The sequence below is a fragment of the Trachypithecus francoisi genome, unplaced genomic scaffold, assembly GCF_009764315.1.
Source record: "Trachypithecus francoisi isolate TF-2019V2 unplaced genomic scaffold, Tfra_2.0 Lachesis_group20, whole genome shotgun sequence".
NCBI lineage: Eukaryota > Metazoa > Chordata > Mammalia > Primates > Cercopithecidae > Trachypithecus > Trachypithecus francoisi.
This window is the reverse complement of record NW_022681466.1, coordinates 49,740,633-49,755,403: the sequence shown is the minus strand read 5'-3', so window position 1 is coordinate 49,755,403 and position 14,771 is coordinate 49,740,633. Positions and strand designations below refer to the sequence as shown.

At 42.6% G+C, this 14,771-nt stretch overlaps 1 protein-coding gene across 2 annotated transcripts in view; it reads left to right on the top strand.

The window, feature by feature from the left end:
• The window catches only part of SUZ12 (SUZ12 polycomb repressive complex 2 subunit), a 65,656-nt gene that overhangs the window by 43,812 nt on the left and 7,073 nt on the right, over positions 1-14,771 (top strand). For both annotated transcript variants that reach the window (XM_033184277.1, XM_033184276.1), the window contains 3 exons: positions 2,908-3,013; positions 8,346-8,523; positions 13,877-13,968. In XM_033184277.1, the coding sequence (XP_033040168.1) occupies positions 2,908-3,013; positions 8,346-8,523; positions 13,877-13,968 (376 nt within the window). The remainder of the gene's footprint in view (positions 1-2,907; positions 3,014-8,345; positions 8,524-13,876; positions 13,969-14,771) is intronic.

The window sequence follows — 14,771 nt, the reverse complement described above, 5'->3', positions numbered from 1 at the left end:
GTCAGGAGGAACCCTTCTAAGTAGGCTTCTGTGTCCTGTTTTGTTGCTGCTGGTTTTTCCTGATCTTCTAGAATAGTAAGATATACCAGAATTCCTTCTCCTTTTTTTTTTTTTTTTTTTTTGAGGCGGAGTCTCGCTCTGTCGCCTGGACTGGAGTGCAGTGGCCAGATCTCAGCTCACTGCAAGCTCCGCCTCCCGGGTTTACGCCATTCTCCTGCCTCAGCCTCCCGAGTAGCTGGGATTACAGGCGCCTGCCACCTCGCCTGGCTAGTTTTTGTATTTTTAGTAGAGACGGGGTTTCACCGTGTTAGCCAGGATGGTCTCGATCTCCTGACCTCGTGATCCGCCCGTCTCGGCCTCCCAAAGTGCTGGGATTACAGGCTTGAGCCACCGCGCCCGACCGAGACGGAGTTTCACTCTTGTTGCCCAGGCTGGAGTACAAAGGCACGATCTCAGCTCACCACTACCTCTGCCTCCCAGGTTCAAGCGATTCTCCGGCCTCAGCCTCCTGAGTAGCTGGGATTATAGGCATGCACCGCCATGCCTGGCTAATTTTGTATTTCTAGTAGAGACGAGGTTTCTCCATGTTGGTCAGGCTGGTCTCGAACTCCTTACCTCAGGTGATCCTCCCACCTCAGCCTCCCAAAGTGTCGGGATTAGGGGCATGAGCCACCGCACCCGGCCTACCTTCTCCTTTTCTTACCTCTGCTCTGAAATTGTGATTTCTTCAAGGAGTCATGCATGATTCTTTATAGAAGAATAGTGTTTTTAAGCCAAAATCTGCATGTTAGGTATGTAAAAATTGTTTTTAAAATCTCACAGAGGGCTGGGAACAATGGCTCACACTTGTAATCTTAGTACTTTGGAAGACCAAGGTGGGAGAATCACTTGAGCCCAGGAGTCTGAGGCTTTAGTGATCTGTGATTGTGCCACTGCACTCTAGCCTGGGTGACAGAGTGAGAGTGTCTTAAAAAAAAAAAATCCAGTTAATTCCTTGAAATAATAAAAATTCAAAAGCCATATAGGAAAAGAATGCAAGGTTGAACAAAATAAAAATGAAAAACTTCTTCAGAAAACAAGCCACCATAACCAAAGTCAAAATGGAAATGACAAGACAGGGAGAAATTATTTTCAACTCGTTTTATAGGCAGATATCTCATTCTTGAATGTAAAAAGGTCATACTAATTTTACAAGACCACTGCCCAATAGAGGAATGGGCAAAGGAAACCATAAGTTTACCAAAATAGATATATATGGTTCTTAAACAATTTAAAAAATAAAATATCTGAATTAAAAGTACACTGAGATGCATGTTTTCACTTATCAGATTGACAGAGACCAAAAAACTTTTGATAAAGCACTTGATGAGACTGGAAGAAAGGTCTCCACGTACATTACAGATAGGAGAGTGCATTGGATTGTAACTATCAAATGTACATGCATAAAATGGAATAGTATGTATCTATGTAAAAGCATAAGGAAGCTCCGTTTTGATTTAGAAATATATGAATTTATTGCCTATTTGAATAAATTAGTTTTTTAAATAATTGAATGGCTTTGCTGATATGTACTATTGAAGTTGACTAAATTTAAGTTGTACAGCATAGAGAAAAGACAAAAATTCTTAAGTCTCAATTATTTGGTTTTAAGAGACTTTAGAGACAGACACCTGGATTCATTTGCTAGCTCTGGCTATTTATGGTTTCATTTTAAGGCAAGTTATTTAACCTTTTCTTGCCTCAGTTTTCTCTTCTGGCAATGGAATAATAGTACGTAGTTCATAGCATTGTTGGGAAGATTAAATGAACCATGTAAAATCTTTATAATAGTGCCTGGCACATAGTGAACACTCAATAAATGTCAGCTGTTTTACCTAATAGAATTTCTCTAAGAGTGATGAAGAGAAGCCACATTCTTGATATATACAGTTAATTACTGAGCATGGTTGAAGAATGGTGTTTAGAGTAGTAGTAGTTACTAGTGTTTAAAGTATGGAAAAAATAAATTATACATAGACATGTATGTACACACACCTTAAAACTATATTGTATGAATATATTTGAATTATTTGATTCAATTAGTGTTCCATGAAATATTTATTGAGCACCTATATGTGCCAGGTGCCCCCAGAATTCTATAGTTACCAGATTTGTCGTAGTCATCAGTTTACTGGTCAAGTATAAAAGTAAAGGATTCTAGTTCAAACAATTACAGGAGTTAAAAATAATAGAATTCTTAGTATTTCCCTAAGACAACCATTGTAACACTGTTCTCCTATTTTTAAAAATATAAAGCTTGGGCCGGGCGTGGTGGTTCACGCCTGTAATCCCAGCACTTTGGGAGGCCGAGGTGGGTGGATCACGAGGGCAGGAGTTTAAGACCAGCCTGGCCAAGATGGTGAAACCCTGTCTCTGCTAAAAATACAAAAATTAGCCGGTCATGTTGGCATGCGCCTGTAATCCCAGCTACTCGGGAAGCCGAGGCAGGAGAATTGCTCGAACTGGGCAGCAAAGATTTGCGGTGAGCGGAGATTGCACCACTGCACTCCAGCCTGGGCAACAGACCAAGACTCCATCTCAAATAAATAAATAAAGCCTGTACATATGCTTTATATTTAATGTTGACAACGTACCAGGTTTTGAGACCTCAAGCATATTATACTTTATGTGTTTCGAGTTATATCTGAGTAGCTAGAGTAATGAATCCCTAGTAATACAGTTTTTAGTATACATCATTAAAATTGCTTTCATCAGGACTGGAGTGTAGCTGTATTTTTAAATCTTGTCGGGTATGTAAGCTAGTTTATAAATTTAATAAATGCTTTTAGTATAAATCTAAAGATGTAGAATTTGTGTACTTATAGTAATAACACAGGTTACTTTAAAGTATATGTGTTTGTCTAACAGGCGCTTACAGCTTTTAGATGGGGAATATGAAGTAGCCATGCAGGAAATGGAAGAATGTCCAATAAGCAAGAAAAGAGCAACATGGGAGACTATTCTTGATGGGAAGGTATGGACTACTTAGAAGGTTGAGCACGTTATAGTTATGAACTCCCATTTTTGATTGATATTTTCCTCCCCAAATGCTAATTCATGTTGGAAGTAAAGTCCTTTGTTTTTTATTCTTTAAAAAACACAAGTAAATGATCAAATGATCTAGTCAGAGCATTTAATGGAAGGCATCATCCTTTTTTTTTTTTTTTTTTTTTTTTGAGGCGGAGTCTTGCTCTGTTGCCCAGGCTGGAGTGCAGTGGCATGGTCTCGGCTCACTGCAACCTCTGCCTCCCGGGCTCAAGCGATTTTCCTGTCTCATCCTCCCGAGTAGCTGTGATTACAGGCGCGTGCCACCACGCCTGGCTTAAGTTTTTGTATTTTTAGTAGAGACGGAGTTTGACCATGTTGGCCAGGCTGGTCTCGAACTCCTGACCTTGTGATCCGCCCGCCTCAGCCTCCCAAAGCACTAGGATTACAGGTGTGAACCACTGCGCCCAGCTACACGGAAGGCATCATTTTTTTTTTTTTTTTTTTTTTTTTTTTTTTTTTTTTTTTTTTTTTTTTTTGAGACGGAGTCTCGCTCTGTCGCCTGGACTGGAGTGCAGTGGCCGGATCTCAGCTCACTGCAAGCTCCGCCTCCCGGGTTCACGCCATTCTCCTGCCTCAGCCTCCCAAGTAGCTGGGACTACAGGTGCCCGCCACCTCGCCTGGCTAGTTTTTTTGTATTTTTTAGTAGAGACGAGGTTTCACCGTGTTAGCCAGGATGGGCTCGATCTCCTGACCTTGTGATTCGCCCGTCTCAGCCTCCCAAAGTGCTGGGATTACAGGCTTGAGCCACCGCGCCCGGCTGGCATCATTCTTTAGAGCCAGACTGCCTGATTCAAATCTCTGCTCCTAGCTATGTGGCGTTTGGCAAGTTATTTATCCATGTCTCAGTTTTTTCACCTGTAAAACGAGACATAGAATTGATGGATTAGATGAAATAATAAAATATTTAGTACAGTGCCTGGCATACAATAAGTGCTCAATAAATGTTAATGGCTATTTTAAATTCCATTTGTTGTAATGGCAGGTAATAAGGAATGACTAGTAATACATTTGTTAAGAAGTCTGCAGAATTTAGATTAAGCATACTTAAAATAACTCTTTTAAGAGATAAAGAGGAATCCATATGTTTCTTAAATAGGTAGATTCAAAACTATAATGATGTCCTTTATTTCTAAATATGTTAAGTCAGTGTACCATCCAATGCAAAATCTCATAAGGATTTTTTTTAAGCCATAAAATTAGTTCCAAGTTAATCTAAAAGGAGAAGTGTTTAGTAATACTAAGGGAAATTTTAGAAAAATATTTTGAGAATTTTTACTTACCAGTTTTAGTATGATATACAATATACAGTAGAATATACTGTAAAGTTAAGATAACTTAAGCCCTATGGTATAAGCATAGGAATAGACAAGCATATCATTCAGGCATAGTCCTGAAATAGTTTGTTGTATATTTGAAATGTAGTTTATGATAAAGGCAGTGGTATAGCTCTGTGAGAAAGACAAACTGTTCATTAATTGTGACAACTCTTCTCCAGTCATCTGGAAATAATCTTAGACCTAATACATTCCAGAAGGCTCATAAACATGTAAAAATGAACATTCATAAGCATAGAAAAAAAATAGGTGAATGTTAATATATTGCAGTGAAGAAGACCCTTCTAAGGATGATTTAAAAGTAAGAAAGCATAAAGTAAAAATTGCCTGGTTAAAATTAGTCATTTTTATATTGCAAAAAATCTAAAGTTACAAACAAATTATGGAATGGGGGAAATATTTGTAGCACAAAATGCTAATATTATGAATACGTAATATTGTGAATTATAAAACAAGAAAAAGATACGCAGTGTAATAAGAAATATGTGTCAAGGACTATCACGCAGTTCTTAGAAAATGTATATAGATGGCCAGCAAACTTTTAAAGCAATACTCAACCTTATTAGTGTTCAAAGGCATGCAAATGCAGAGATACTACTTTTGACAGTTTGACATGGTTTGACAGTTTCTAGTGTTTTAGGGATGTGAGGACACAAATGCTCTCAAATAATATTTTGATGTAAGAGTAAGTTGGGGCTGGGCTCAGTGGCTCATGCCTATAATCCGAGCACTTTGGGAGGCCTAGGCAGATGGATCCCCTGAGGTTACGAGTTTGACACCAGCCTGGCCAACATGGTCAAACCCCATCTCTACCAAAAACACAAAAATTAGCCGAGCGTGGTGGCAGATGCTTATAGTCCCAGCAACTTGGGAGGCTTAGGAGGTGTATTACTTGAACCCAGGAGGCAGAGGTTTCAGTGAGCTGAGATTATGCCACTTCACTTTATCCTGGGAGACAGAGCAAGACTCTGTCTCAGAAAAAAAAAAAAAAAAAAAGGTTGATACAGTCTTACTATAGGGCAGAATGGCAATATATATAAAGTTACAATTGTATATATAGTCTTTAACAGTTAAAATTTTATTTTATTTTATTTATTATTTATTTATTTATTTATTTATTTATTTTGAGATGGAGTCTTGCTCTGCCGCCCAGGCTGGAGTGCAGTGGCTGGCTCTCAGCTCACTGCAAGCTCCGCCTCTCGGGTTCACGCCATTCTCCTGTCTCAGCCTCCCGAGTAGCTGGGACTACAGGCGCCCGCCTCGTCGCCCGGCTAGTTTTTTGTATTTTTTAGTAGAGACGGGGTTTCACCGTATTAGCCAGGATGGTCTTGATCTCCTGACCTCGTGATCCACCCGTCTCGGCCTCCCAAAGTGCTGGGATTACAGGCTTGAGCCACTGCGCCCGGCAACAGTTAAAATTTTATATTTTTGTCACAATGTAGTAACTTGTTAACAAAAGATATGGGTAACAGGTTTTCTCAGGATTTTTAAAATAATGAAACAAACACATTCAATCTAAAAAGCCATTAAAAAGGATGATAGTTTGACAAGATTTCCATATTAAATTTTTACATAAGTGTGTGTGTGTGTGTGTGTGTGTGTGTATATACTTTTTTCCCCCCTTCTTTCTAAAATTTATAATAGTGGTTAACTCCAGGTGATGAGATTTCAAATAATTTTATCTATAGTGTTTGAGTTTTCTGCATGGATTTATCTTTATGATCTTTTTCATTTTAAATTTCTTGTTTTAAAGTATGTTTTTATTCATGAGACTATAAGGATTATATATGAAGGGTTTTGTTGGTGGTGGTTTTTTTGTTGTTGTTGGTTTTGGTTTTTTTTTTTTTTTTTTTTTGAGATAGAGTTTCACTCTGTCACCTAGGCTGGAGTACAGTGGCATGATCTCGGCTCACTGCAACCTCTACCTCCTGGGTTCAAGCAGTTCTTCACCCTCAGCCTCCTGAGTAGCTGGGATTACAGGCACGCACCACCATGCCTGGCTGAGTTTTGTATTTTTAGTAGAGATGCGGTTTCACCATATTGGCCAGGCCGGTCTCAAACTCCCGACCTTGTGATCCATCTGCCTTGGCCTCCCAAAGTGCTACAGGTGTGAGCCACCGTGTCTGGCCTTTTTTTTTTTTCTGAGACGGAGTCTTGCTCTTTTGCCAGGCTGGAATGCAGTGGCGTGATTTTGGCTCACTGCAACCTCCGCCTCTCGAGTTCAAGCAATTCTCCTGCCTCAGTCTCCTGAGTAGCTGTGATTACAGGCGCCTGCTACCATGCCCAGCTAATTTTTTGTATTTTAGTAGAGACGGGGTTTCACCATGTTGTCCAGGATGGTCTCGAACTCCTGACCTCGTGATTGCCTGCCTCGGCCTCCCAAAGTGCTGGGATTACAGGCGTGAGCCACTGCACCCAGACCTCTAGTCTAAATAGTTTTAAGAGGATTACTTTGTAATAACAATATAGAAGGAGTTTAGGCCTCTGTGGCAGTAAAATAAATTGATGCTCATTGAAGGTTTTATAAAAGAGAATATCATGAAAGCAGTCTTTGAGAAAATTATTTGATCTCTCCTATATTTGAATAGGAAAGTAAAAATCAGAAGCAAGGAGAACAATTGAGGTACTCTGGTAGTAAGGCAATACTGATCTATACAAAGGTTTTTGTGTGTGTGTAATCCTTGAAGGACGAGGAAGAAATGATTAGACATTTCGAAAAGGACATGGTAATTACCTGAGAAATGAAAGAATAGGAGTCAAATATAATTCCAAAATTTTTAGCTTAGGGTCACTAATAGGATGATAATGACAGGAACAAAAATAACGTGAGAAGGAAAGTGTGTTTTAGAAGAAAAGATAATGGATACACTTCTAAACATGGTTTAGTTCAAGGTGACATTGAGATCAATTGGCACTGTCCAAACAGCAGTTTGGAGAAGTTTAGGGTTCAAGCATAAGGATAAGAATGGAGAACCAATTTGGGATCATCAGCTTAATAGGTAAATTCTTGAGGATGGGTGAGTGATTCGGTCAGATGGCTAAAAGTTAGCTATTTTCAGTAGCTCAGTGTCCTAAAATCAAAGAAGAGAAGCACTGGCAGTCTTTGTCAGTGAAACTGAGAGAAGTCAAAGAAAATTACTAATTGAAAAGCTGTTCAATTTACAAGAAAAAAAGGTAAATTGGTCACCTAAGAGCAAAGGTTACATGCTGGTGGGCTTTGGGTACCACAATTTTGTTTTTAAGACTTCAAGGCCGGGCGCGGTGGCTCACGCCTGTAACCCCAGCACTTTGGGAGGCCGAGGCAGGCGAATCACCTGAGGTCAGGGGTTCAAAACCAGCCTGACCAAGATGGTGAAACCCTGTCTCTACTAAAAACACACACACAAAAAATTAGCCGGGTGTGATGGCGGGCGCCTGTAATCCCAGCTACTTGGGAGGCTGAGACAGGAGAATCCCTTGAACCTGGGAGGCGGAGGTTGCAGTGAGGTGAGACCATGCCAATTGCACACCAGCCTGGGCGACAAGAGTGAAACTCCGTCTCAAAAGAAAAAAAAAAGACATTTTGAACTGGTTAGCAACAACATAAATGAGAAGTTTTCCCTTGAAAACTTTAATTTCTGACTTCTTTGGAAAAATCTGAAAATCTGGCTGTGCTGGACCAGTGTTTTCACATGGCAACAATTCACCCGTTGCTGATCAGTGGTCGCCTCTTTTTAGGTAGCCTGTGCTCTCCAGTTCAAGTTCTACAGTGTCTGCTCCATACGTTTACTTTGTTTGCCTAGCCATCTCAGTCAGCATTTGGATTTTCAAGACAAATCTATTAAGGCAAATCCACATTGACTTACAATGATTTTTTTTTATTTCTGCAATTTATTTGAATTCATTATCTGAGTCTCCAGTCTTTGCATGTTTTTTGTTTTTTAGAGACTGCCTCCATTTGAAACATTTTCTCAGGGACCTACGTTGCAGTTCACTCTTCGTTGGACAGGAGAGACCAATGATAAATCTACAGCTCCTATTGCCAAACCTCTTGCCACTAGAAATTCAGAGAGTCTCCATCAGGAAAACAAACCTGGTTCAGTTAAACCTACTCAAACTATTGGTAAGAAAACATTACAATCAAAATAATGGTTTGCAGGGTTAGGTCTCATGCTTTAGATTAATTCACTTGTGTTTTGCTTTATGTGATTCTTCTTTCTTCTTTTTTTTTTTTTTGAGATGGAGTCTTGCTCTGTTACCCAGGCAGGAGTGCAGTGGCGCGATTTCGGCTCACTGCTACCTCTGCCTTGTGGGTTCAAACGATTCTTCTGCCTCAGCCTCCCGAGTAGCTGTGACTACAGACGCATGCCACCACACCTGGCTGATTTTTTGTAGTTTTAGTAGAGACAGGGTTGGCCAGGCGCAGTGGCTCACACCTGTAATCCCAGCACTTTGGGAGACCAAGGCGGGCGGATCACAAGGTGAGGAGATTGAGACCATCCTGGCTAACACGATGAAACCCTGTCCCTACTAAAAATCCAAAAAAAAATTAGCCAGGCGTGGTGGTGGCCACCCGTAGTCCCAGCACTCAAGAGGCTGAGGCATGAGAATGGCGTGAACCCGGGAGGCGGAGTTCGCAGTGAGCTGAGATTGTGCCACTGCACTCCAGTCTGGGCGACAGAGCAATACTCTGTCTCAAAAAAAATAAAAATAAGTCAATAAATTTAAAAAGTAGAGATGAGGTTTCACCATGTTAGCCAGGATGGTCTCCATCTCCTGACCTCATGATCTGCCCGCCTCAGCCTCTCAAAGTGCTGGGATTACAGGCGAGAGCCACCTCTCCTGGCCTCTATGTGATTAGTCGTTTGGAAATACTGTTTGGCTTATTATGTAGGTTACGAATCATGGTAAATTAGAGTTCTCCTATCTTAACTGTAAAGTTTTGTGTTGAAGTAGTAGTAAAAATTCTTCATCCAGAACCTTTGTGCCAAGTGTGCCTAGAAATTTGAATTGAAAAAAAAAAAAAAAATTTATAGAAACGTGATATGGTACATGGTATAGATGTCATATATAACATCTTTTTTTTTTTTTTTTTTTTTTTTGAGATGGAGTCTCGCTCTATCGCCCAGCTGGAGTGCAGTGGCCGGATCTCAGCTCACTGCAAGCTCCGCCTCCCAGGTTCACGCCATTCTCCTGCCTCAGCCTCCCGAGTAGCTGGGACTATAGGCGTCCGCCACCTCGCCCGGCTAGTTTTTTTTTTGTATTTTAGTAGAGACGGGGTTTCACCGTGTTAGCCAGGATGGTCTCGATCTCCTGACCTCGTGATCCGCCCGTCTCGGCCTCCCAAAGTGCTGGGATTACAGGCTTGAGCCACCGCGCCCGGCCTATATATAACAACATCTTGAAGTGGAGTCTTCATGTTAACTTAGGGCAAGTTTTTCCACTAAACAAATTTACCAGAAACTTAAAACTATTGGCTTTCAGATTAGCTTTTAAGATTTTGGAATCATAACTATAAAGAGCTTTGGAACTAAGTTTTGTTTTGTTTTGTTTTTTTTGAGACGGAGTCTCGTCCTGTGGCCCAGACTGGAGTGCAGTGGCACAATCTCGGCTTACTGCAAGCTCTGCCTCCCTGGTTCGTGCCATTCTCCTGCCTCAACCTCCTGAGTAGCTGGGATTACAGGTGCCTGTCACCACGCCGAGCTACTTTTTTTTTTTTTGTATTTTTAATAGAGACGGGGTTTCACCTTGTTAGCCAGGATGATCTCGATCTCCTGACCTTGTGATCCGCCCACCTTTGCCTCCAAAAGTGCTGGGATTACAGGCATGAGCCACCGAGCCTAGCCCAGTAACTATGTTTTTTATAGCTCACGTATAAGTTTTTCTGTTTGTTTGTTTTTTTTGTTTTGTTTTGATTTTTTTTTTTTTTTTAATTGGAGTCTCGCTTTCTTGCCCAGGCTGGAGTGCAGTGGTGCAATCTTAGCTCACTGCAAGCTCCACCTCCCAGGATCATGCAGACTCCTGCCTCAGCCTCCAGAGTAGCTGGGACTACAGGCGCTGGCCACCATGCCTGGCTAAAATTTTTTTTTTTTTTTTTTTTTGTATTTTTAATAGAGACGGGGTTTCACCATGTTAGCCAGGATAGTCTTGATCTCCTAACCTCATGATCTACCTGCCTTGGCCTCCCAAAAAATTAGGCCGGGCATGAGCCACCATGCCCGGCCTATTTTTTTGTATTTTTAGTAGAAATGGGGTTTCACCGTGTTAGCCAGGATGGTGTCGATCTCCTGACCTCGTGATCCGCTCACCTGGGCCTCCTCCCTAAGTGCTGGGAATTACAGGTGTGAGCCACCCTGCCCAGGCTGCAGTGCAGTGGCATGATCTTGGCTCAGCACAACCTTAGCCTCCCGGTTTCAGGAATTCTGCCTCAGCCTCCCGAGTAGCTGAGATTACAGGCACACACCACCATGCCCAGCTAATTTTTGTATTTTTAGTAGAAACAGGGTTTCATCGTGTTGGCCAGACTGGTCTCAAACTACTGACCTCAGGTGATGCACCCATCTCGGCCTCCCAAAGTGCTGGGATTACAGGCATGAGCCATCGTGCCCAGCCGATTTTTAAGAGGAAAAAACATTTACAAATAGAGTTAACTTACTGCTGAGTTTAAGGCCCAAGTTGCAGTGTTCTATCATTTTTATTTTACTTTTTTTTTTTTTTGAGACAGGGTCTCTCTCTCTCACCCTGGCTGGAGTGCAGTGGTGCCATCTCAGCAACTGCCTCCCAGGCTCAAGAGATCCTCCCACCTTAGCCCTCCACATAGACAGGACTACAGGCTCGTGCCACCACACCCTGTTAATTTTTGTATGTTTTGGTAGAGATAGGATTTTGCTGTCACCCACACTGGTCTCAAACTCCTGACCTCAAGCAATCTGCCTCCCTCAGCGTCCCACAGTACTGGGACTATAGACTTGAGCCGCTGCGCCTGGCCAACTTCTGTCGTTTTTGTATCTGTCCAGTAGGAACATTTTCCTTGACCTGAGAGCGCTTGTGTGTCTTTATCTGCCTGTTTAAAGAAGGCAGAAGGCTTAAGTTGTCCTCTTTGACCGCTCATGTACACTCATTGTGTGCAAGTCACAGTAATGATCAGATTAAAGAGATAAAAGAAATGGGGCCAGGCGCAGTAGTTGACAACTGTAATCCTAGCACTTTGGGAGACCAGGGTGGGTGGATTGCTTGAAGCCCAGGAGTTCAAGACCAGCCTGGGCAACATAGTGACACCCTGTCGCTTATAAAAAATAAAAAATATGGCTGGGGCCGGGCGCGGTGGCTCAAGCCTGTAATCCCAGCACTTTGGGAGGCCGAGACGGGCGGATCACGAGGTCAGGAGATCGAGACCATCCTGGCTAACACGGTGAAACCCCGTCTCTACTAAAAAAATACAAAAAATTAGCCGGGCGAGATGGTGGGCGCCTGTAGTCCCAGCTACTCGGGAGGCTGAGGCAGGAGAATGGTGTAAACCCGGGAGGCGGAGCTTGCAGTGAGCTGAGATCCGGCCACTGCACTCCAGCCTGGGCGACAGAGCGAGACTCCGTCTCAACAACAACAAAAAAAAATATGGCCGTGTGCGGTGGCTCAAGCCTGTAATCCCAGCACTTTGGGAGGCCGAGATGGGCGGATCACGAGGTCAGGAGATCGAGACCATCCTGGCTAACACGGTGAAACCCCGTCTCTACTAAAAAAATACAAAAAACTAGCCGGGCGAGGTGGTGGGCGCCTGTGAGTCCCAGCTACTCCGGAGGCTGAGGCAGGAGAATGGCGTGAACCCGGGAGGCGGAGCTTGCAGTGAGCTGAGATCCAGCCACTGCACTCCAGCCCGGGAGACAGAGCGAGACTCCGTCTCAAAAAAATAAAATAAAATAAAAAATAAAAATAAAAAATAAAAATAAAATAAATGGCCTGTGTCAGGGGAAAGGTTTTCCAAGTAAACTGTAGTGTGGGCACTTCTCAGAATACTCAGAAGCCAGTGAAATAGGTAAAAGGTTGCATCGAAACTAAAAAAAAGTTGTATACAAATTATACCTAATTGTTAATTATGTAAGGAAATATAAATGCCTTTTTGTTTGTTTGTTTTTTTGGAGATGGAGTCTTGCTCCGTCGTCACCTGTGCTGGAGTGCAGTGGCGTGACCTCAGCTCACTGCACCCTCTGCCTCCCGGGTTCAAGCAATTCTCCTGCCTCAGCCTCCCAAGTAGCTGGGACTACAGCCTGCTGCTAGTTTTTATATGTATATATTTTTTTAGTAGAGATCGCGTTTCACCATGTTAGCCAGGCTGGTCTCAAACTTCTGACCTCAGGCAGTACGCCCGCCTCAGCTTCCCAAAGTGCTGGGAGTGTAGACATGAGCCACCATTCCCGGCCTGAGATAACTTTAATATAATAAGTATAACTTTCTGATAAACCATCACTTAGTGCCTGCTCACACCTGGACTCTGAGAATACAAACACCAATTAAAACCACACTCTGGGCTGGACATGCTGACTCATATCTGTAATCCTAGCACTTTTGGAGGCCAAGATGAGCAGATTGCCTGAGCTCAGGAGTTCGAGACCAGCCTGGGTAACATGGTGAAACCGTGTCTCTACTAAAATACAAGCAGTCAGCCGGGTGTGGTGGCGGGCACCTGTAAACCCTGCTACTCAGGAGGCTGAGGCAGGAGACTTGCTTGAACCCAGGAGGTGGAGGTTGCAGTGAGCTGAGATTGTGCCACTGCACGCCAGCCTGGGCAACAAAGTGAATCTCTGTCTCAACAGCAAAAAAAAACACAACCACACTCTGACCTCAAAGTGCTTAAAACAGCATGGTAATGACATATAATTACTTGGAGTTACTTTTATAATTGTTTAGGACATAGGAGGTGGTTTTTTGTTTTTGTTTCTGTTTTTGTTTTTTGAGACAGAGTTTCGCTTTTGTCACCCAGGCTGAAGTGCAGTGGTGTGGTCTCAGCTCACTGCAACCTCCGCCTCCCTGGTTCAAGCAATTCTCCTGCTTCCACCTCCTGAGTAGCTGGGATTGCAGGTGCCCACCACCACGCCCAGCTAATTTTTTGTGTTTTTAGTAGAGACAGGGGTTTCGGCATGTTGGGCAGGCTGGTCTCTAACTCCTGACCTCATGATCCGCCTGCCTTGGCCTCCCAGTGTGCTGGGATTACAGGCATGAGCCACCGCGCCGGGCCGGAGGTGCTTTTTAAGGAAAAAAAATATGTCCTGCCAACAGACCTTAACATCAGATTAGGGATGCTGATTATGGATATTGTTCCCGCAGTCATCAGTTGAGGGAAATAACAGAAACAGATTTAAATACCACATACCACAAGTAGAATTCTGTGAAACCTTTAATATTTAATAGTTTCTGTGAGGTATGTTATTTTGCTTTTCAAAAGCAGTGTTTTTATTGAATATAAAAGTGTATGTTTTCAGCTGTTAAAGAATCATTGACTACAGATCTGCAAACAAGAAAAGAAAAGGATACTCCAAATGAAAACCGACAGAAATTAAGAATATTTTATCAGGTAAACATAGCTGACCCTTCTTAAATTAGTTATGAAATGTATTTGTTTTTTGTCAAACATGAATATTTTTTATTTTTATTTAATTAATTTATTTATTTGAGACAGGGTCTCACTTTGTTGCCCAGGCTGGAGTGCAGTGGTGCAATCTCAGCTCACTGCAACCTCTGCCTCTTGGGTTCAACCAGATTCTCACACCTCAGCCTCCCAAGTAACTGACTACAAGCACACGCCGTCACTCCCAGCTAATTTTTGTAGTTTTTATGGAGACGAGGTTTTACCATGTTGCCCAGGCTTATCTTGAGCTCCAAGCGATACATTCGACAGTGTCTGCCTTGGCCTCCCAAAATGCTGAGATTAACAGGCATGAGCGACCTCGCCTCACTGAGTATATTTAATTGAAGAGAATATCTCTAATTTGATTTTCCTTTTAAATTTTTAAAACTATTTTTAGAAGTGATTTTTTTTTTTTTTTGAGACGGTGTCTCGCTCTGTAGCCCAGGCTGGAGTGCAGTGGCCGGATCTCAGCTCACTGCAAGCTCCGCCTCCCGGGTTTGCGCCATTCTTCTGCCTCAGCCTCCCCAGTAGCTGGGACTAGAGGCGCCCGCCACCTCGCCTGGCTAGTTTTTTGTATTTTTTAGTAGAGATGGGGTTTCACCGTGTTAGCCAGGATGGTCTCGATCTCCTGACCTCGTGATCCGCCCGTCTCGGCCTCTCAAAGTGCTGGGATTACAGGCTTGAGCCACCGCGCCTGGCAGAAGTGATGTTTAAACAAAATATCTTGTTATGCATAAATTGGAGATTTG